This window comes from Oncorhynchus tshawytscha, linkage group LG30 (assembly GCF_018296145.1).
Source record: "Oncorhynchus tshawytscha isolate Ot180627B linkage group LG30, Otsh_v2.0, whole genome shotgun sequence".
NCBI lineage: Eukaryota > Metazoa > Chordata > Actinopteri > Salmoniformes > Salmonidae > Oncorhynchus > Oncorhynchus tshawytscha.
The window spans coordinates 24,262,756-24,284,231 of NC_056458.1; the positions used below are offsets into that span (position 1 = coordinate 24,262,756).

The 21,476-nt window shown below is 42.9% G+C and overlaps 1 protein-coding gene across 1 annotated transcript in view; it reads left to right on the forward strand.

The window, feature by feature from the left end:
• The window catches only part of LOC112228545 (G protein-coupled receptor kinase 6), a 50,730-nt gene that overhangs the window by 25,847 nt on the left and 3,407 nt on the right, over positions 1 to 21,476 (forward strand). Inside the window, exons 3-15 of the mRNA XM_024393953.2 lie at positions 3,654 to 3,766; positions 6,992 to 7,069; positions 7,298 to 7,398; positions 8,037 to 8,129; positions 12,648 to 12,711; positions 13,141 to 13,281; positions 16,365 to 16,555; positions 17,044 to 17,081; positions 17,945 to 18,034; positions 18,247 to 18,455; positions 18,810 to 18,947; positions 19,175 to 19,312; positions 20,584 to 20,718. Coding sequence (XP_024249721.1) covers positions 3,654 to 3,766; positions 6,992 to 7,069; positions 7,298 to 7,398; positions 8,037 to 8,129; positions 12,648 to 12,711; positions 13,141 to 13,281; positions 16,365 to 16,555; positions 17,044 to 17,081; positions 17,945 to 18,034; positions 18,247 to 18,455; positions 18,810 to 18,947; positions 19,175 to 19,312; positions 20,584 to 20,718 — 1,529 coding nt within the window. The remainder of the gene's footprint in view (positions 1 to 3,653; positions 3,767 to 6,991; positions 7,070 to 7,297; positions 7,399 to 8,036; positions 8,130 to 12,647; positions 12,712 to 13,140; positions 13,282 to 16,364; positions 16,556 to 17,043; positions 17,082 to 17,944; positions 18,035 to 18,246; positions 18,456 to 18,809; positions 18,948 to 19,174; positions 19,313 to 20,583; positions 20,719 to 21,476) is intronic.

The window sequence follows — 21,476 nt, forward strand, 5'->3', positions numbered from 1 at the left end:
GAAGTTGGAGGTCGTTTTTAGCTTGCTAGCAGTCACCATAGACTTCCAGTCATTGCACTAATGCTAATTAGCAATTGAGCTGACGCTAGTTAGCAACTTCCTTCAAACTGCACGCAGAGACGTAAAAATGGTATCCACAAGTTCATCTGACTCTGGGAAAGTAGATTCATTGCCAAAATCGCAAAGTATCCATTTTAATGTAGAGATTTGTTACGGTTTTCTAGGTGTGAAGGAGAGTTGGACCAAACTGCAGCGTGTAGATTGCGATCCATGTTTAATGAACAACATAAACACGAATTAACACAAAACACTACAAAACAATAAACGTAACGAAAACCGAAACAGCCTATACTTGTGTCAACTAACACAGGAACAAAGACACTAAGGACAATCACCCACGACAAACTCAAAGAATATGGCTGCCTAAATATGGTTCCCAATCAGAGACAACGATAAGCACCTGCCTCTGATTGAGAACCACTCCAGACAGCCATAGACTTTGCTAGATAACCCACTAAGCTACAATCCCAATACCACCACCAAAACCCCAAGACAAACACACCACAATTACAAAAACCCCATGCCACACCCTGGCCTGACCAAATACATAAAGATAAACACAAAATACTTTGACCAGGGCGTGACAAGATTACCCACATGAAAAAATACTATGATATACTATGGTTAAATACTATAGTATTTACTGTCGTGTTTTTGCAGACTTTACTGTATAATTCACTATATTGTTTTTGCAAGCTAAAGTCTGCAAAAACACTACACTGAATACTATAGTATTTACTGTTTCTTTGCGGACATACAGTGCCCTCAGAAAGTATTCATACCCCTTGACTTATTCCACATTTTGTTGTTACAGCCTGAATTCAAGATGGATTAAATAGATTTTTTCTCTCACCCAAATATCCCATAATGACATGTAAACATGTTACCTATATACCAATAGGGGCCCTTCTATGCGAGGCATTGGAAAACCTCTGTGGTCTTTGTGGTTGAATCTTGTTTGAAATTCACTGCTCAACTGAGAGACCTTACAGATAATTGTATATGTGGGGTACAGTTTACTCCTGAACGTATTTAGGCTTACCATAACAAAGGGGTTGAATACTTATCGACTCAAAACATTTCAGCTTTTCATTTAGAATAAATTGGTAAAAAAATAAGTAATCTACATAATTCCACTTTGACATTAAAGGGGTATAGTGTGTAGGCCAGTAACACAAAATCTCAATTTAATCCATTTAAAATTCAGGCTGTACATACAGTACATCAGGGCATAATTACAGGCCTGAGTGGATGACATGTGGATTTCTCTCATTGTTCCCTGGTGTTTACCTTCACCAGATGCTGTCTGATACACAGCCACAGAGAGAGAGCCACCTCCCCCTGAGATTGTGCGGGATAAACACAGACAGGCGGCCGATTACCAACTCATAGCTTTTCTTCTGCATGCAGTTTCCACAGAGAGTTGAGAAAGAGAGCGAGAGAGGGGCTCAGGAAACCCTCAACTTCCATGTTTACCGGCGAGGTTTGACAGAGAAAAAGAGTCTGATGCCCTCAGGAGAAGACACATGCACACCTCCAGTTTATTTTTGTGTCCTTCCACTCTCCCAGGAAACTAACGTCACTTTACCACCCAACGGGCCAGAGAGACACGAGAGACATGGACTGAAATTACGTTTATCATTTCTGCTCCTCTTCCTAATAAGGGACCCATGGGTGGCCTGGAGTAGCCATCCAATCGTCCGGCAGTCAATAAAGCTTTGTGCACTCTCTGTAGCTGTTAATGAGCACTGGCTTCAGGTTTACCACACTGCCGCTCACACTCTCTGCCTCCCTCCTCTCTCCAGACATTTGACTCTGTTATCAGAGAATTGCCCCTATTGATAGTCAGAGCAGCATGCAGAGAGAGAAGATGGATCAAGGCAGAGTGCAGTATCAGGCTATTAGCCCCAATGCAATATGTTGCAGAATCCAAATAGCTTACTGTTTTAATGGCTGTAATCTTGTGGGATGAATTTCACAATTGGACCATCACTACACGGTTTTTAAGAGCCAATCATTGATGTAAACATGAAGCCTGTGAAGTGTATAGTCGTTGAATGTATTAAATGTTATCAAATGCAGTGATTTATTGTATGACTTCAATTCTCCTCTCAATCTTCTGACTCACATTTTGGTCGAGTCAGGTGGTCTTGTAACAGGGCCATAAACCATCCATCCATTGAAAGCAACAATAGATGTGAGAAAGGCCAGGGCTCAGAGGGGGATCTGCATGATCTCTTCCAACTATCTTACTGTCAATAGAGCCTCTGTCAAGGACTGAATGAAATTGCATTGTGGCTAATGCAATTATCTCTATGGAACAGCCATTAGGGGGTCAAATCTGGTTTTGTCCTTCTCACCGTTCCATTGCAGAACACAATCAGAGACCACATACACTGACAGAACACATAGGGCCCTATAGATACACAACAGAACCACAACAACCGACAGATGATGAACATGTTTCAAAATGATTTAGTGGAAAGACATGGGTAGATCTATTTTTGTAGTGACATTAAAGGGCAAATCTGTAATTTGATCGATGACAAATAAGACATTGTCGACCCAAATAAGAAAAGTGTGTTGCTAAATTAGTCTGCAACATGATTTAAACCTTAGGGTGCATCACTGGACATCTCTACAGTATTATCTCATAACAGAATTAACTTCTAAAAAAACTAAATGAATTAAGTTATAAATAAACTTAAATTAATTTCATTAAGGCACAGTAGAGCTTTTGTGTTTGAGTTGAGAGCATGTAAGGTAACTTACGGCACATATAGGCCTAACACTTCCAACACAATGTATGCTCCTGAAAAATACCAAAGGATGTTCTCCTTTTGCATATTCAGAGAATGGAAAAGGAACATTCTCTGCCGTCGTCTTTATGAACAGCTAGCTATAGCAGTGTGCATGTGCACGTGTGCTGGTATGTGTCTACAGCTGCTCTCTGGTTACCAAGACGAGCTTGGAGTAGCTCTCAATGTATTTAGGTATTTAGTCACGGTTGCTATCAATAACGGCTACCTGCACACGTCCTCCTGGATCCATCATACAGCCTCCTGGATATCCTTTGTGTCTACCTGAGCCACAGATGCAAATCGCCATTTCCCTCCGTCAATTTGTCATTCACCAGACACACACATACGGTAAAGAGGAAATGGGTCCTAATAACTTGGATACATGCATACAATTAGAATACCTCTATATATTACTGTTTACACGTGTGAGGAGATGATGGACCATTTCTGTTTAGTTTTAGTAGTTGAAGATGAGATTGTTCTGTGTGTGTTGGGTATGTTTAGGCCTTATTCATTACCATTGCTCCACCTACAGAGAGAGGTTTGGTAGTTTGATACCATAGTACTCATACATTTGCTAATATGCTCTGTGTGTGTGTGTGTGTGTGTATACAACGTGTTTAAGTGCACAAATGCATTTGAGTAGGCGTGAGCACGTGTATTATGCACAGTATATATTTGTATACATCAGCCCGACTTCTAATGTGTGTTTTTGTGCTTGAGTGTTTTCATTCTACCCTGAGAGAGGCCCTCATTGACTCCCTCTCTGTCTTGTCTTGTGTCCTTCAACAGAGAAAGACTACATCAGCCTTTGTGAGCGGCAGCCAATCGGACGCACGCTCTTTCGGCAGTTCTGTGAAACCCGGGCTGAGCTGAGACGCTGTGTCAAATTTCTGGACGCTGTGGTAAGAAAGACAGACAGGCAGGATTAAAACTCTTGTGTTTGTTTTTCCTCGAGATGCACATCTTCAGAAGGACTCTGAATTGGCTTATCTAGATGTATTAGGGGAAAGTGTAGGAGGGGAGGGAAGTGTAGGAGGGAAGGGAAGGGTAGAAGGATAGTAGGGGTGGGATGGGTAGGAGGATAGTAGGGAAGGGAAGGCTAGGATGGGAGGGAAGGGTAGGAGAGGAGGGAAGGGTAGGAGAGGAGAGGAGGGAAGGGTAGGAGGATAGTAGGGAAGGGTAGGAGAGGTGAGGAGGGAAGGGAAGGGTAAGGTAGGAGGGAAGGTGAAGGGTTGAAGGGAAGGGGAGGAAAGGGTTGGAGGGGAGGTTAGTAGCTAATGGAATACAGGAACTTGTGACTTCTGGGAGAAAAGTCATTATACCACCCTCCACTGCCCCTCCCCCTCCTCTTCTTTCTCAGTGAATGTGCCCCGCGCTACGCTCTTGTGGAAGAATGTTTAGGTCACATTTGTGGTGTTCTTCCCACCAGTCCCTGGGGGGGGTAAAGGGAGGGTGTGGGGGGAGGGTGTTTGTTGTTCAGATCCCCCTACTAATGGCTCAATGATAAACCTGAACTTCCTATCTCCACCCTGGCTGACCCCCGTGGCATTTTTCTAATATACTGTTCTGGAGCACACATATACATTGCCTTGCGAAAGTATTCGGCCCCCTTGAACTTTGCGACCTTTTGCCACATTTCAGGCTTCAAACATAAAGATATAAAACTGTATTTTTTTGTGAAGAATCAACAACAAGTGGGACACAATCATGAAGTGGAACGACATTTATTGGATATTTCAAACTTTTTTAACAAATCAAAAACTGAAAAATTGGGCGTGCAAAATTATTCAGCCCCCTTAAGTTAATACTTTGTAGCGCCACCTTTTGCTGCGATTACAGCTGTAAGTCGCTTGGGGTATGTCTCTATCAGTTTTGCACATCGAGAGACTGAAATTTTTTCCCATTCCTCCTTGCAAAACAGCTCGAGCTCAGTGAGGTTGGATGGAGAGCATTTGTGAACAGCAGTTTTCAGTTCTTTCCACAGATTCTCGATTGGATTCAGGTCTGGACTTTGACTTGGCCATTCTAACACCTGGATATGTTTATTTTTGAACCATTCCATTGTAGATTTTGCTTTATGTTTTGGATCATTGTCTTGTTGGAAGACAAATCTCCGCCCCAGTCTCAGGTCTTTTGCAGACTCCATCAGGTTTTCTTCCAGAATGGTCCTGTATTTGGCTCCATCCATCTTCCCATCAATTTTAACCATCTTCCCTGTCCCTGCTGAAGAAAAGCAGGCCCAAACCATGATGCTGCCACCACCATGTTTGACAGTGGGGATGGTGTGTTCAGGGTGATGAGCTGTGTTGCTTTTACGCCAAACATAACGTTTTGCATTGTTGCCAAAAAGTTCAATTTTGGTTTCATCTGACCAGAGCACCTTCTTCCACATGTTTGATGTGTCTCCCAGGTGGCTTGTGGCAAACTTTAAACGACACTTTTTATGGATATCTTTAAGAAATGGCTTTCTTCTTGCCACTCTTCCATAAAGGCCAGATTTGTGCAATATACGACTGATGGTTGTCCTATGGACAGAGTCTCCCACCTCAGCTGTAGATCTCTGCAGTTCATCCAGAGTGATCATGGGCCTCTTGGCTGCATCTCTGATCAGTCTTCTCCTTGTATGAGCTGAAAGTTTAGAGGGACGGCCAGGTCTTGGTAGATTTGCAGTGGTCTGATACTCCTTCCATTTCAATAGTATCGCTTGCACAGTGCTCCTTGGGATGTTTAAAGCTTGGGAAATCTTTTTGTATCCAAATCCAGCTTTAAACTTCTTCACAACCATATCTCGGACCTGCCTGGTGTGTTCCTTGTTCTTCATGATGCTCTCTGTGCTTTTAACGGACCTCTGAGACTATCACAGTGCAGGTGCATTTATACGGAGACTTGATTACACACAGGTGGATTGTATTTATCATCATTAGTCATTTAGGTCAACATTGGATCATTCAGAGATCATCACTGAACTTCTGGAGAGAGTTTGCTGCACTGAAAGTAAAGGGGCTGAATAATTTTGCACGGTTTGTTAAAAATGTTTGAAATATCCAATAAATGTCGTTCCACTTCATGATTGTGTCCCACTTGTTGTTGATTCTTCATAAAAAAATACAGTTTTATATCTTTATGTTTGAAGCCTGAAATGTGGCAAAAGGTCGCAAAGTTCAAGGGGGCCGAATACTTTCGCAAGGCACTGTACACACATACACCACACTCATTCCTGCATGCACGCATTCACACACTCAGTCATGACCTATCCACTTTACCTCCTTCCCTCTAACACATTATAACTGGCACACGTGTATGTTGATCTGAGGAGTGTTGTTGTAGCTAGATCCTCTCTGGTTTATTAACAAATGCAAAAGCCTACAGGTATAAAAAGGCTTAATAGGAGGATGCTACTAGCACAGCGAAAATAGTGAATGGAAGTAGAATGATGAATAGATGGCTGACTTTGTGAAATAAGAGATAGCAGACAGTCTTCTCCGACTTCATAAGTAGTGAGCACGTCCTTTTACTGCACAGTCTCCTTCCTGCCTCTCACAGAGCCTGGGCTACATGAGAGAGAGCAAATGAGATTTGAACCGTTTGAACTGTCACTAACCATTATGGACAAGTTGTGCTGCGAGTCCAGCGGACGCACTTTAAAGTGAGGCTCTTGGCGTACTGTAAATCATGCTGCTGGATGGAGGGTGGAGGATGGCATGACACAAGGGCCTGATGCTGTTGTACTTGGCGGGATTTAGGAATCAACAACCCAGAGAGAACTATGAATCAAAATGGTGGTTAGGAGTGGGACCCAGGTAAGTGACTCTGTAGAACTGTGCTGTAGTGTACTAGGGAGGTACTTACACTAGGGCTGGGTCGTGTTCAGTAGGCATGAAAACAAAACATTTTATGATGAAATAAACAATGTTCTTATTGGTAATACCTCTTTCGATTAAAAAATTATTTTTCTATTTCATGCCTACTACAGTGATTTGGTAACGTGGTACCATTAGAGGTTGTACCGAAAGTACTGTGATTGTAGGAAAAGGTAGAACTGACCTATTGGAGCAGATGTCACTGTACAGGTGTGTGCTTGTGCATCTGTTTGAATAATGTATGTTACTGTTTCTTCCCCCCACCAGGCAGAGTATGAGGTCAGTCCAGATGAGAAGAGGAGGGAGTGTGCTCAGGAGCTCCTAGACAAGTACTTCAGCCCAAAGGTACAGTAGAATAACCTATTCTCAGGCAATGAGGGATTTCATGTCAAATATTCAATAATGTTGATGTGTGGTTTCCCAGAACCAGACTAAACCTATTCCTGGACTAAAAATCACTTTCAATTGAGATACTCCATCGAGCATGCTTTTTAATCCAGGAGTGGGCTTAATCTGGGCCTATGATGTCATATATACGTAATTCACATTGTATTGTGTTCCATCGCCCTGTAGTCAGAGGATCACATTCCTGAGTTGGGGGAGGACATGGTGGGTCAGTTTACAGAGAGGCTGGAGCAGGAGCCCTGTAAAGAACTCTTCAATGAGTGCACCAGGTGAGTCTGTCTCTCAACACAGAAACACAGTAACACAGTAACAGAGAATACACTAACATATAATACTTACTCAGCAAATGGGATGTATTCAAGATCAGAAAAGGTAGATATTTTAAGATCATTTCACCATTATTCAACAAAGGACGTCAGTTAAGAATAAAGGGTAATTTTCAGTGAGTTTTCCTACAAACTGTCTACTGCATTGTGCAACATCCTCTGAACAGTTGTCCACACTGGGCGTGTCAATAGCATGTTGAGGGTATGTGGCTGCTGATGAATATTGTTCTAATTAATCACCCGTAGCCACTTTAATCACCCGCCATCCCGCTCAGCATTGTTTCTATTTTTGAACATTCTCACATCTGTTCCAACAACACAACGACCCTGAACAGACCTTTTGTGTCATTGCTGCCTCTGGTTGTGGTTAATGAATGTTTAGATGTGAACTGATGTTTGGGGTATAGTAGTCAGAGAGATGGGCCCATGGCGTAGCAGCATGGTATATGTGTAGGGCATGGGGGTCTTCTTGACCATGTGACCTGACCAGGAAGAACTCTGGGCCTTAGGAGGGACCTAAGGCCCAGGTAATGGGCTGTCTGTTTTCTGACTGCCTTCTGTCTTTCTGTCCTCTGTTTTAGACTGATCCATGACTACCTGAGTGTGGCTCCCTTCGCAGACTACATCGACAGCATGTACTATAACCGATTCCTGCAGTGGAAGTGGCTGGAGAGGACAGACAGACAGACAGACAGACAGACAGACAGACGTATAAGACTGAGAAAACCCCTACACAGCGCAAGTGATTAAATGTCACTGTTACTTCACACCGCCTTCATATACAGTGCCTTCAGAAAGTAGTCAGACCCCTTGACTTTTCCCACATTTTGTTATGTTAGTCTTATTCTAAAATTGACTAAATTGTTTTTTCCCCTCATCAATCTACTCACAATACCCCAAAATGACAGAACAAAAACAGGTTTTTCTAATTTATATATTTTTTTAAACAGAAATATCACATTTACATAAGTATTCAGACCCTTTACTCAGTACTTTGTTGAAGCACCTTTGGCAGTGATTACAGCATTGAGTGTTCTTGGGTATGACGCTACAAGCTTGGCACACCTGTATTTGGGGAGTTTCTCCCATTCTTCTCTGCAGATCCTCTCAAGCTATTTCAGGTTAGATGGGGAGCGTTTCTGAACAGCTATTTTCAGGTCTCTCCAGAGATGTTCGATCAGGTGCAAGTCCGAGCTCTGGCTGGGCCATTCAAGGACATTCAGAGACTTACCCCGAAGCCACTCCTGTGTTGTCTTGGCTGTGTGCTTAGGGTCCTTGTCCTGTTGGAAGGTTGACCTTCGCCCCAGTCTGAGGTCCTGAGCGCTCTGGAGCAGGTTTTCATCAAGGATCTCTCTGTACTTTGCTCCGTTCATCTTTCCCTCGATCCTGACTAGTCTCCCAGCCCCTGCCGCTGAAAAGCATTCCCACAGCATGATGCTTCCACCACCATGCTTCACCGTGCCGGGTTTCCTCCAGATGTGATGCTTGGCATTCAGACCAAAGAGTTCAATCTTGGTTTCATCAGACCAGAGAATCTGTTTCTCATGGTCTGAGAGTCTTTAGGTGCCTTTTGGCAAACTCCAAGCGGGCTGTCATGTGCCTTTCTGAGGAGTGGCTTCCATCTTGCCGCTCTACCATAAAGGCCTGATTGGTGGAGGGCTGCAGAGATGGTTATCATTCTGGAAGACTCTCCCATCTCCACAGAGTAACTCTATAGCTTTATCAGAGTAACCATGGGCTTCTTGGTCACCTCCCTGACCAAGGCCCTTCTCCCCCGATTGCTCAGTTTGCCCATGTGGCCAGCTCTAGGAAGAGTCTTGGTGGTTCCAAACTTCTTCCATTTCAGAATGATGGAGGCCACTGTGTTCTTGGGGACCTTCAATGCTGCAGAAATGTTTTGCTACCCATCCTCAGATCTGTGCCTCGACAAAATCATGTCTCAGAGCTCTACAGACAATTCCTTCGATCTCATGGCTTGGTTTTTGCTCCGAGATGCACTGTCACCTGTGGGACCTTATATGAACAGGTGTGTGCCTTTGCAAATCATGTCCAATCAATTGAATTTACCACAGGTGGACTCAAATTAAGTTCTAGAAATATCTCAAGGATGATCAATGGAAACAGGATGCACCTGAGCTCAATTTCGAGTCTCATAGCAAAGGGTCTGAATACTTATGTAAATAAGTTATTTCTGTTTTTGTTTTTTATACATTTGTAAACATTTCAAAAAACCTGTTTTCACTTTGTCATTCGGTGTAGATTCCGCTCAATATGGAAGTGGTCAGATGATGCAGATTCTAAGCTACAGAACTGTTTTGCTAGCACAGACTGGAATATGTTCCAGACAACTGTGACCAACTGGCAAGTGTCTTCACTGACATTTTCAACCTGTCCCTGACCGAGTCTGTTAAACCAGCATGTTTGAAGCAGATCACCATGGTCCCTGTGCCCAAGAACACTAAGGTAACCTGCCTAAAGGACTCCTGACCTGTAGCACTCACGTCTGTAGCCATGAAGTGCTTTCAAAGGCTGGTCATGGCTCACAACACCATTATCCCAGAAACCCTAGACCCGCTCCAATTTGCATACCACCCCAACAGATCCACAGACGATGCAATCTGTATTGCACTCCACACTGCCCTTTCACACCTGGACAAAAGGAACACCTACGTGAGAATGCTTTTCATTGACTACAGCTCAGCGTTCAACATCATAGTGCCCTCAAAGCTCATCGCTAAGCTAAGGACCCTGGGACTAAACACCTCCCTCTGCAACTGGATCCTGGACTTCCTGACGGGTTGTCTCCAGGTGATAAGGGTAGGTAACAACAAATATGCCACACTGATCCTCAACATGGGGGCCCCTCAGGGGTTCGTGCTCAGTCCCCTCCTGTACTCCCTGTTCACCCATGACTGCATGGTCAAGCATGACTCCAACACCATCATTAAGTTTGCCGACAACACAACAGTGGTAGGCCTGGTCACGGCAACGATGAGCCAGCCTATAGGGAGGAGATCAGAGACCTGGCAGTGTGGTGCCAGGATAACAACCTCTCCCTCAATGTGAACAAGACAAAGGAGATGATTGTGGACTACAGGAAAAGGAGGGCCGAGCACGCCCCCATTCTCATCGACGGGGCTGTTGTGGAGCAGGTTGAGAGCTTCAAGTTCCTTGGTTTCCACATCCCCAATTAATTATCATGGTCCACACACACCAAGACAGTTGTGAAGAGGGCATGACAATGCCTATTCCCCCTCGGGAGACTGAAACGATTTAGCATGGGTCCTCAGATCCTCAAACAGTTCTTCAGCTGCACCATCGAGAGCATCCTGACTGCTTGCATCACCGCCTGATATGGCAACTGCTCGGCCTCCGACCGCAAGGCACTACAGAGGGTAGTGCGTACGGCCCAGTACATCACTGGGGCCAAGCTTCCTGCCATCCAGGACCTCTATACCAGGTGGTGTCAGAGGAAGGCCCTAAAAATTGCCAAAGACTCCAGCCACCCTAGTAATAGACTGTTCTCTCTGCTACTGCACGGCAAGCGGTACAGGAGCGCCAAGTCTAGGTCCAAAAGACTTCTTAACAGCTTCTACCCCAAACCATAAGACTCCTGAACGGCTAATCAAATGGCTGCCCGGATTATTAGCATTATTGTTGCTCTTTAATTATTATTATTTTTTTTAATTACTTCTGTTTATTTTTGTAAATACTTTCTTAACACTTATTTTTCTTAAAACAACGTTGTTGGTTAAGGGCTTGTAAGTAAGCATTTCCTTGTATTCGGGGTATGTGACAAATAACATTTGATTTGCTGAGAAAATAATATTTAATCCATTTTAGAATAAGGCTGTAACGTAACAAAATGTGGAAAATGTCAAGGGGTCTGAATACTTTCCGAAGGCACTGTACCCTCTACCACTTAGTGAGGCTGTGTTTTTTGTCACTCGGCTTTTAGTGTACAAAACATTAAGACATTTGTTGGGGCATGGACTCTACAAGGTGTCAAAAGCGTTCCATAGGGATGCTGGCCCATGTTGACGCCAATGCTTACCAATAACCGGGAGGTTAGTATGTCTTGGGGCTATGATCTTTGATCATGATATCCGTAATCATGGCAGTGTCCACATTAATGTCAAGTGTTGAGAAGCATATTCTATTCTTATTTACAATAAAAGTGACTCCAAAAATGACACTACATTATTTACCATTCATTTCTATGGGGCACAAAATAATCAGAAACACAACCAAAACAAACTGCAAATGCATTCAGCAAGATTGTAGAGTCGCAACCTTTATGGAGTTATTGCGTGCTTGGAATATGGGAACAAATACTACACTTTTGACTACTTTATTGATAAGAATCTTTATGGTGTCAATCATTTTTAACCCTACCTTTGAGAAAAAAAATAATGACTAATTAAACCAAATCTATTTTTCTGAGCAATTTGTATTATTATAAAATATCATAACATCCCAATTGTTTTGAGCATACAATATAACTCAGTATTTCAATTATTTATTTTATACAGTCATTATTGCACATTCCAGTTTTGGTATTGTTCATATCCATACTCATGCTTGTCCTATATGGGTCATTTAAAGACCTTTATCCCAGCAGGCCAATCATGCATGGGATGCAAATAAGTATTTTGGGGAACAGATTTATTTATGTAAATACATGAGTCCTGGTCTCTATATTTAATACATTAGCAAACAGAACACGTCTCCAGTCTCCAGCCTAGCAGAGGCAAGGCTTCTGCAATGGTCTTCCTATAAGAGTCATCGGTGTGACTAAAGAGATAAGTTTATCCTTACTCTTTCATCACGGTGTGTATCCCAAATGGCACCCTATTCCCTTTTTATAGTGCACAACGTTTGACCAGGGCCCATAGGGCACTAGTCAAACGAAGTGCACTATATAGGGAATAGTGTCCCATTTGGGAGTCTGGGATGCAACTTTTGACTCACAGTAAATAAGCCAACACTTTGTTAAAGCCTTAAGAAAGTAGTCCTATCTGGTCTTTGGTGTTGGGCCGAACTATTGCTGTCCTTTGACAGAATAGTGTTTTTAAAGCAAACCTTTTGTAAAAGTGACTTACAAAGTAAAATGTGTATGTTCAGATTTTCCCACAAGGGACAATAAAGTTGTTGTTTTGTATTGTGTTGACCCTTTTTCTGTGTTCTCACAGGCAGCCAGTCACTAAGAACACATTCCGACAGTACAGGGTTTTAGGGAAGGGAGGCTTCGGTGAGGTAAGGTCTGCCTCTGTCTCTATGTCTCCTTAACTAAAGCTTCCTTTCATTTAGAATTATATTTTACAAGTGGATAATAAGAAATAAAGATAGTGGTCTCTTATAATCTTCATCATCAGACCCTCAAAGGGATGAATTTATAAATGATCAACGAGGACCAACAAAGACCTCAGTGTGGATGTGATTTAATGGGCCCATTATCAACTGTGTCTTTGTGTGTTTTTGGGATACAAGTGGTGTCCTCTTGAGCTCTCCTCATGTGAAATGGCCTGAGCCATGGTCATGCCTCCATGACAGTGTATTTACTGGGCGAGAGTAGACATTGTGGTGTTCAATTATGAAAAACCTACAATATGCAGTTAACTTGCCTTCTCTATTTATCTTCTCCCCCTCTCTCTCTGTCTCTCTTTCATCCACTCTTCATGTCAGGTGTGTGCGTGCCAGGTGCGTGCCACAGGGAAGATGTACGCATGTAAGAAGTTGGAGAAGAAGAGAATCAAGAAGAGGAAAGGAGAGTCCATGGCCTTGAATGAGAAGCAGATTCTAGAGAAAGTCAACAGTAGGTTTGTAGTAAGTATATGAGCTACCCACTTACCTCCTACTATGTGTCACATTATGTATAATATATGTACAGTTGAAGTCGGAAGTTTACATACTCTTAGGTTGAAGTCATTAAAACTCGTTTTTCAACCACTCCACAAATTTATTGTTAACAAACTATAGTTTTGGCAAGTCTGTTAGGACATCTACTTTGTGCATGACACAAGTCATTTTTCCAACAATTGTTTACAGACAGATTATTTCGCTTATAATTCACTGTATCACAATTCCAGTGGGTCAAAAGTTTACATACACTAAGTTAACTGTGCCTTTAAACAGCTTGGAAAATTCCAGAAAATTATGTCATGGCTTTAGAAGCTTCTGATAGGCTAATTGACATCATTTGAGTCAATTGGAGGTGTACCTGTGGACGTATTTCAAGGCCTACCTTCAAACTCAGGGCCTCTTTGCTTGACATCATGGGAAAATCAAAAGAAATCAGCCAAGACATTTAAAAAATTGTAGACCTCCACAAGTCTGGTTCATCCTTGCGAGCAATTTCCAAATGCCTGAAGGCACCACGTTCATCTGTACAAACAATAGTACGTAAGTATAAACACCATGGGACCATGCAGCTGTCATACCACTCAGGAAGGAGACGCGTTCTGTCTCATAGAGATAAACATACTTTGGTACAAAACGTGCAAATCAATCCCAGAACAACACCAAAGGACCATGTGAAGATGCTGGAGGAAACAGGTAGAAAAGTATCTATATCCACAGTAAAACGAGTCCTATATCGACATAACCTGAAAGGCCGCTCAGCAAGGAAGAAGCCACTGCTCCAAAACCGCCATAAAAAAAGCCAGACTACGGTTTGCAACTCCACATGGGGACAAAGATTGTACTTTTTGGAGAAATGTCCTCTGGTCTGATGAAAGAAAAATAGAACTGTTTGGCCATAAAGACCATCATTATGTTTGGAGGAAAAAGGGGGAGGCTTGCAAGCCGAAGAACACCACCCCAACCGTGAAGCACGGGGGTGGCAACACCATGTTGTGGGGGTGCTTTGCTGCAGGAGGGACTGGTGCACTTCACAAAATAGATGGCATCATGAGGCAGGAAAATTATGTGGATATATTGAATCAACATCTCAAAACATCAGTCAGGAAGTTAAAGCTTGGTCGCAAATGGGTCTTCCAAAGGACAATGACCCCAAGCATACTTCCAAAGTTGTGGCAAAATGGCTTAAGGACAACAAAGTCAAGGTATTGGAGTGGCCATCACAAAGCCCTGACCTCAATCCTATAGAAAATTTGTGGACAGAACTGAAAAAGTGTGCGAGCAAGGAGGTCTACAAACCTGATTCAGTTACACCAGCTCTGTCAGGAGGAATGGGCCAAAATTCACCTAACTTGCTCCCACAGTTGATTTCTTCAAACCAAGCTGCTTACCTATTGCAGATTCAGTCTTCCCAGTCTGGTGCAGGTCTACAATTTTGTTTCTGGTGTCCTTTGACAGCTCTTTCGTCTTGGCCATAGTGGAGTTTGGAGTGTGACTGTTTGAGGTTGTGGACAGGTGTCTTTTATACTGATAACAAGTTCAAACAGGTGACAATGATCCCAAACACACCGCCCGGGCAACGAAGGAGTGGCTTCTTAAGAAGCATTTCAAGGTCCTGGAGTGGCCTAGCCAGTCTCCAGATCTCAACCCCATAGAAAATCTTTGGAGGGAGTTGAAAGTCTGTGTTGCCCAGCAACAGCCCCAAAACATCACTACTCTAGAGGAGATCTGCATGGAGGAATGGGCCAAAATACCAGCAACAGTGTGAAAACCTTGTGAAGACTTACAGAAAACGTTTGACCTCTGTCATTGCCAACAAAGGGTATATAACAAAGTATTGAGAAACTTTTGTTATTGACCAAATACTTATTTTCCACCATAATTTGCAAATAAATTCATTAAAAATCCTACAATGTGATTTTTCTGGATTTTTTTCTTCTCATTTTGTCTGTCATAGTTGAAGTGTACCTATGCTGAAAATTACAGGCCTCTCTCATCTTTTTAAGTGAGAGAACCTGCACAATTGGTGGCTGACTAAATACTTTTTTGCCCCACTGTATGTCCAAACCTTTGACTGGTACTGTATGTAATATACACTGAGTGTACAAAACATTAAGAACACCTTCCTAATATTGAGTTGCTACCATACCCTGTTCAAAGGCACTTAAAATCTTTTGCCTTGCCCAGTCATCCTCTGGATGGCACACACACAATCCATGTCTCAATTGTCTCAAGGCTTAAAAATCTTTCTTTAACCTGTCTCCTCCCCTTCGTCTACACTGACTGAAGTAGATTTAACAAGTGACATCAATAAGGGATCATAGCTTTTCCCTGGATTCACCTGGTCAGTCTGTCTTGGAAAGAGCAGGTGTTATTAATGTTTTGTATTGTAATTCAACTGAACTACATTCATATATGATGCACCACTTACTCATTTTTCCTTGTATAGATGTCAAGTTGACTGACCTCAATGAATTCAACTGTCGACCACAACTAAACTGTTGACCGCAACTAAACTTTGACCCAACTCAGCTTTTGACAGCAACATTAAAAATGTTGACCATTTGAGTCTAGATGGCTCTTCCAGACTACTGTCTAATAACTCAGATCATAATAATAATAATAAGAAGAAGAATAACACTATTAATTAAAAGATAACATCAGGGTTTGATTCAGTTGGGTTTGTTTTCATTTCAAGTGACCCCACACATAATTTCAACATATTTTAGTTGTCCAAAATAAATGGTCCAATGTGCTAGCCAAAAGTGGCACAAATGCTACTCTCCTTCTCCTACCTCATAGCTTTGTTAATTGTGTATATTAGAAGTAGTAGAAATATGATTTTCAAACTGGTCTCTTAGCCAAGTGTCCTATTCATTAGGGCACACCATAGCAGAATGAGAGAAACGTTTCGCAACAAAATGCACAAAAAAAAAAACACTTCTTATTGAACAAGTTCAGGTAATGACTCCACATTTTAGTCAGTTTTGTTTTGTTTTCATCTGTTTGGTGCCTAATGCATACGGCCATGTTGTCTGTGTGTCTTGAAGGTGAGTCTAGCGTATGCGTATGAGACAAAGGACGCTCTGTGTCTAGTGCTCACTCTGATGAACGGGGGAGACCTCAAGTTCCACATCTATCACATGGGAGAGGCCGGCTTCGAGGAGAAGAGGGCTGTGTTCTACTCTGCAGAGCTGGCCTGTGGCCTGGAGGACCTGCACAGAGAGAGGATCGTCTACAGGTGAGGCTACACACAGGCACACTCACACACAGGAACAGACACACACACACACACACACACACACACAGAAATACACACACACACACACACAGAAATACACACACACAGAAATACACACACACACAGAAATACACAAACACACACACACACACACACACACATACAAGGCTGTTCTGATAGAATGGTTCAGCGGGTACTCGACTTCCTGCGTACAAGGCTACAGGAACTTTATGGAGCATATTTAGTGTTTACACAACTATCAGCTTACAAGAGTGGATGGAGAGAGAGATAGATAGGAGGGAGTGAGAGATTGGGAGAACAATAGATGGCAAGATGTTGGGAGAGAGAAAGAGAGACAAAGGAAGACAAAGGGGCAGAGAGCTTTCAAAGTTTTGTAAATCTGTCTGTCAGCTGCTCACAAGGCTGATGGAAGAGAGAGAAGTTAGTTATTGGTTTTATAACTCCTGGTATTGCTGTCTTTTTTCCAGGGACCTGAAGCCTGAAAACATACTATTGGATGACCATGGTGAGTAAAGATAGAGATGGAAATAATATGAATGCCCACTATACAAGTAAATAAATGTTTTATGGACCATCCCTGGTCCTGGAGACCACCCCATGGTCCTGGAACAATGCTATTGGTCCAGCCGAGCACTACTTTAAAACACTTGATTAAACTAATCAAGTTCTTGATGATTAATTGAATAATATATCAGGTGTGTTAGTGATGGGCTGGAACAAAAGCCTACACACACTATAGCTCTCTGTAACCAGAGTTGGTACAGTAACTACTGCCTTACTGCATGTGTGAACCGAGGCTGTCGTTCTGTAATTCACCAATAGAGGGAGTACATTGTCTATCACAAGACCTCTCTCAAGACCGGAGGGCTCCTGCTTTCTTTCAAGGTTGTCAGTGAAGCCTGCGGCCACTGAGTAGTGCTCTTTAGCAAACAACATAAGGTTTCCAAGGTACATGGCTTTCATAAGATCTGCTTTACTCCAGGATGCCCTGATATACATAGTCTGTGGTCCAGACTCCAGACTGGAGATAGCATGTTATATGACATATGGTTGAATGTCACAGCGTTGAGGTGTGTTATATGTAAGACCGTATGTCTTGTTTTGTTGCATCGTGATTGGCCATATCCATTGATATGCATAATCTGTGGGGATAGCATGTCATATGACATAAGGTTAAGTGTCACAGCGTTGAGGTGTATTATGTTATGTGTCTGTGATACTGTATGTATGTTGTTTCATGTCATATTCGGAAATCTCGATTGAGATGCATCTTTTGTGGGGATCGCATGTGATATGACATAAGGTGAACTGTTTCAGCATTAGGTGGTAGTGTACTGTAACAGTGCGTGTTGTGCCGTGTTCCTTTAGGTCATATCCGGATATCAGACCTGGGCTTGGCAGTCCACGTTCCCGAGGAAGAGTCCATCAAGGGTCGGGTGGGCACTGTAGGGTACATGGGTAAGCACCATTCAACAACATTCAGCAAAAGATATTCAACACTTTTTTTCAAATACTGTTACTGTACTGTATAATGAACAGTACAAATGTAAATGGTACTTTCATTATCTGTAATCATGTCTCTGGGTGTACGTGGGTCTACGTGTGTATACACGTGCATGCGTGCCTGTGGGCCGATCATCCTAATGTGTGTGTGTGTCTGTGTGTGTCAGCTCCAGAGGTGGTGAAGAATGAGCGCTACACATTCAGCCCAGACTGGTGGGCGCTGGGCTGTCTGCTGTATGAGATGATCGAGGGCCAGTCTCCCTTCCAGCAGCGCAAGAAGAAGATCAAACGTGAGGACGTGGAGAGGCTGGTCAGAGACGTGGAGGAGGAGTACTCAGACAAGTTCTCAGAGGACGCCAAGTCCCTCTGCAAAATGGTACCTGACTACAGTACCTCCTCATATTGTCAACATGGGATCATGCTTTGTTGTCGGTTGGCACAGGCATTTGCTTTGCATATCAAAATATATCTTTAGGGTAATAATTTATTTGTGAAGGCAGCGTCATGTTTTCAACAGATTTTCATTCATGACGTACATGCATGAAGGACACTTTTATTCAGGTTTTCTATGGCTTTTAGTGTCATAAGCAAAGAAGGTTGTCTGTCATGATTTTAAAACTAACTCCAAACACATACAGCAGATCAGTGCATAATTCAACAGTATAACAATATAACATATTTACTTTGTTGCTTAGTAACACTGCTGTCACTCTCTCATGTCTCTGCCCAGCTGCTGGCTAAAGAGCCCAGTGAGAGGCTGGGCTGCCAGGGGGAGGGGGCTACGGAGGTGAAGGCCCACCCCATCTTCCGATCCATCAACTTCAAGAGGCTGAAAGCTGGCAGGCTGAAGGCCCCCTTCACCCCTGATGTAAGGAAACATCATGGTAGTCTTCTCGTATAGGATGAATCAGCTGCCTCTACTTGTTGATGTTATAGTGTATGTGCACGGATGTGTTTATATGCCATATGTCCTTATTAATCCCCTCGAGAGTAGTTAAGAAGGCATTGTCAGAGCACAAGCACATGATTACATACATGTACAATGCATGCAACACAGGATGTTTAGCAGACATACATTGTTGTTTGCTTCCCCAGCCCCAGGCCATTTACTGTAAGGACGTGCTGGACATTGAGCAGTTCTCCACGGTCAAGGGGGTGGAGTTGGAGCCCAAAGATGACTCATTCTACTGTAAAGTGTCCACAGGCAGCGTGTCCATCCCCTGGCAAATGGAGGTCAGAGGTCACACAATAACACACGCACCAAAATGAAGCAACCTGTACTCAATCTTTTCATCTATGAACCTGTTTCACATCACGTAACGTCCTGGACGAGTCAGTTAATTGTAACTTGTCTCATGCAATATGAAGACTCTCATATGCAGACGCTAGACACTATCCCCCAGGTATACAACCAAGCAATATTTAGGAAAGGCCCAATATAGAGGCACTAGGTCAAGCCACAAAGACCCATATTTACTAAGGAGGTCAGAAAACATGTTTTTGTAGGCTAATGGGGTCGTAGTCCAGAGAATACTGCAGGCTACTGTCTGTAGCAGTTTAGACCGACACCGGGCCAAATGAGATAGCAGTGGGTTATAAAATAAACTTGTGATTTGTATCAAAACAGCTGCTACCCTGACATGTCCCTTTATCAGTGAAGCTGTTATTTACCCTGACATGTCCCTTTATCAGTGAAGCTGTTATTTACCCTGACATGTCCCTTTATCAGTGAAGCTGTTATTTACCCTGACATGTCCCTTTATCAGTGAAGCTGTTATTTACCCTGACATGTCCCCAGTGAAGCTGTTATTTTTGTCCCTTTATCAGTGAAGCTGTTATTTACCCTGACATGTCCCTTTATCAGTGAAGCTGTTATTTACCCTGACATGTCCCTTTTTTCAGTGAAGCTGTTATTTACCCTGACATGTCCCTTTATCAGTGAAGCTGTTATTTACCCTGACATGTCCCTTTATCAGTGAAGCTGTTATTTACCCTGACATGTCCCTTTATCAGTGAAGCTGTTATTTACCCTGACATGTCCCTTTATCAGTGAAGCTGTTATTTACCCTGACATGTCCCTTTATCAGTGAAGCTGTTATTTACCCTGACATGTCCCTTTATCAGTGAAGCTGTTATTTACCCTGACATGTCCCTTTATCAGTGAAGCTGTTATTTACCCTGACATGTCCCTTTTTTCAGTGAAGCTGTTATTTACCCTGACATGTCCCTTTTTTCAGTGAAGCTGTTATTTACCCTGACATGTCCCTTTATCAGTGAAGCTGTTATTTACCCTGACATGTCCCTTTATCAGTGAAGCTGTTATTTACCCTGACATGTCCCTTTATCAGTGAAGCTGTTATTTACCCTGACATGTCCCTTTATCAGTGAAGCTGTTATTTATCCTGACATGTCCCTTTTTTCAGTGAAGCTGTTATTTACCCTGACATGTTAAACTATGGATTTGGGGTTTGAGGCTGTGATCAGATTGTTTTTTCTGGTTCCAGATGATTGAGTCCGAGTGCTTTCAGGAGCTCAACGTGTTTCATACGGATGGGACAGTTCCCCCGGACCTGGACTGGAGAGGACAGCCCTCGCCTGCTCCTAAACAGGGGCTGCTACAGAGGCTTTTTGGGAGACAGGTTAGATCCTCAACCTTATTAAACCTAGAACATCAGCGTTGTGTGTATCATCGATTCTACATTATATTTTATACTTGATTTGTTAGGTCTCTGTATGTTTTGGGCTGTAGGTGTATGGATTCTTATTGACTATGGGTATTTTTTGATAAACCAGAATGCACCTATTGTAGCACGATGTACTACATCACCCATAATGCTCTGTGTAAGATATCACAATGAGCAGTATGGGTACTGTAGTACATCATATCAAATATAGCCCTTTTTATATCAGCAGATGTCACAAAGTGCTTATACAGAAAACCAACCTAAAACCCCAAACAGCAAGCAATGCAGATATAGAAGCACAGTGGCTAGGAAAAACTCCTTTGGAAAGGCAGAAACCTAAGAGGAAACCAAGCTCTGAGAGGAACCAGGCTCTGCGGGTTGGCCAGTCCTCTTCTGGCTGTGCCGGGTGGAAATTATAAGAGTACATGGCTATTAAGGCCAGATCGTTCTTCAAGACGTTCAAACATTCATAGATGACCAGCAGGGTCAAATAATAATCACAGTGGTTGTGGAGGGTGCAACAGCTCAGCACCTCAGGAGTATATGTCAGTTGGGGTGGAGGGGGCAGCAGAAGAGAAGAGGGAGAGAGCGTACATACATTCACACAGGACACCAGATAAAACAGGAGCATTTCACCAAATAGGACAGACTGACCCTAGCCCCCCGGCACATAGACTATTGCAGCATAGATACTGGAGGCTGTCACTGTGTCC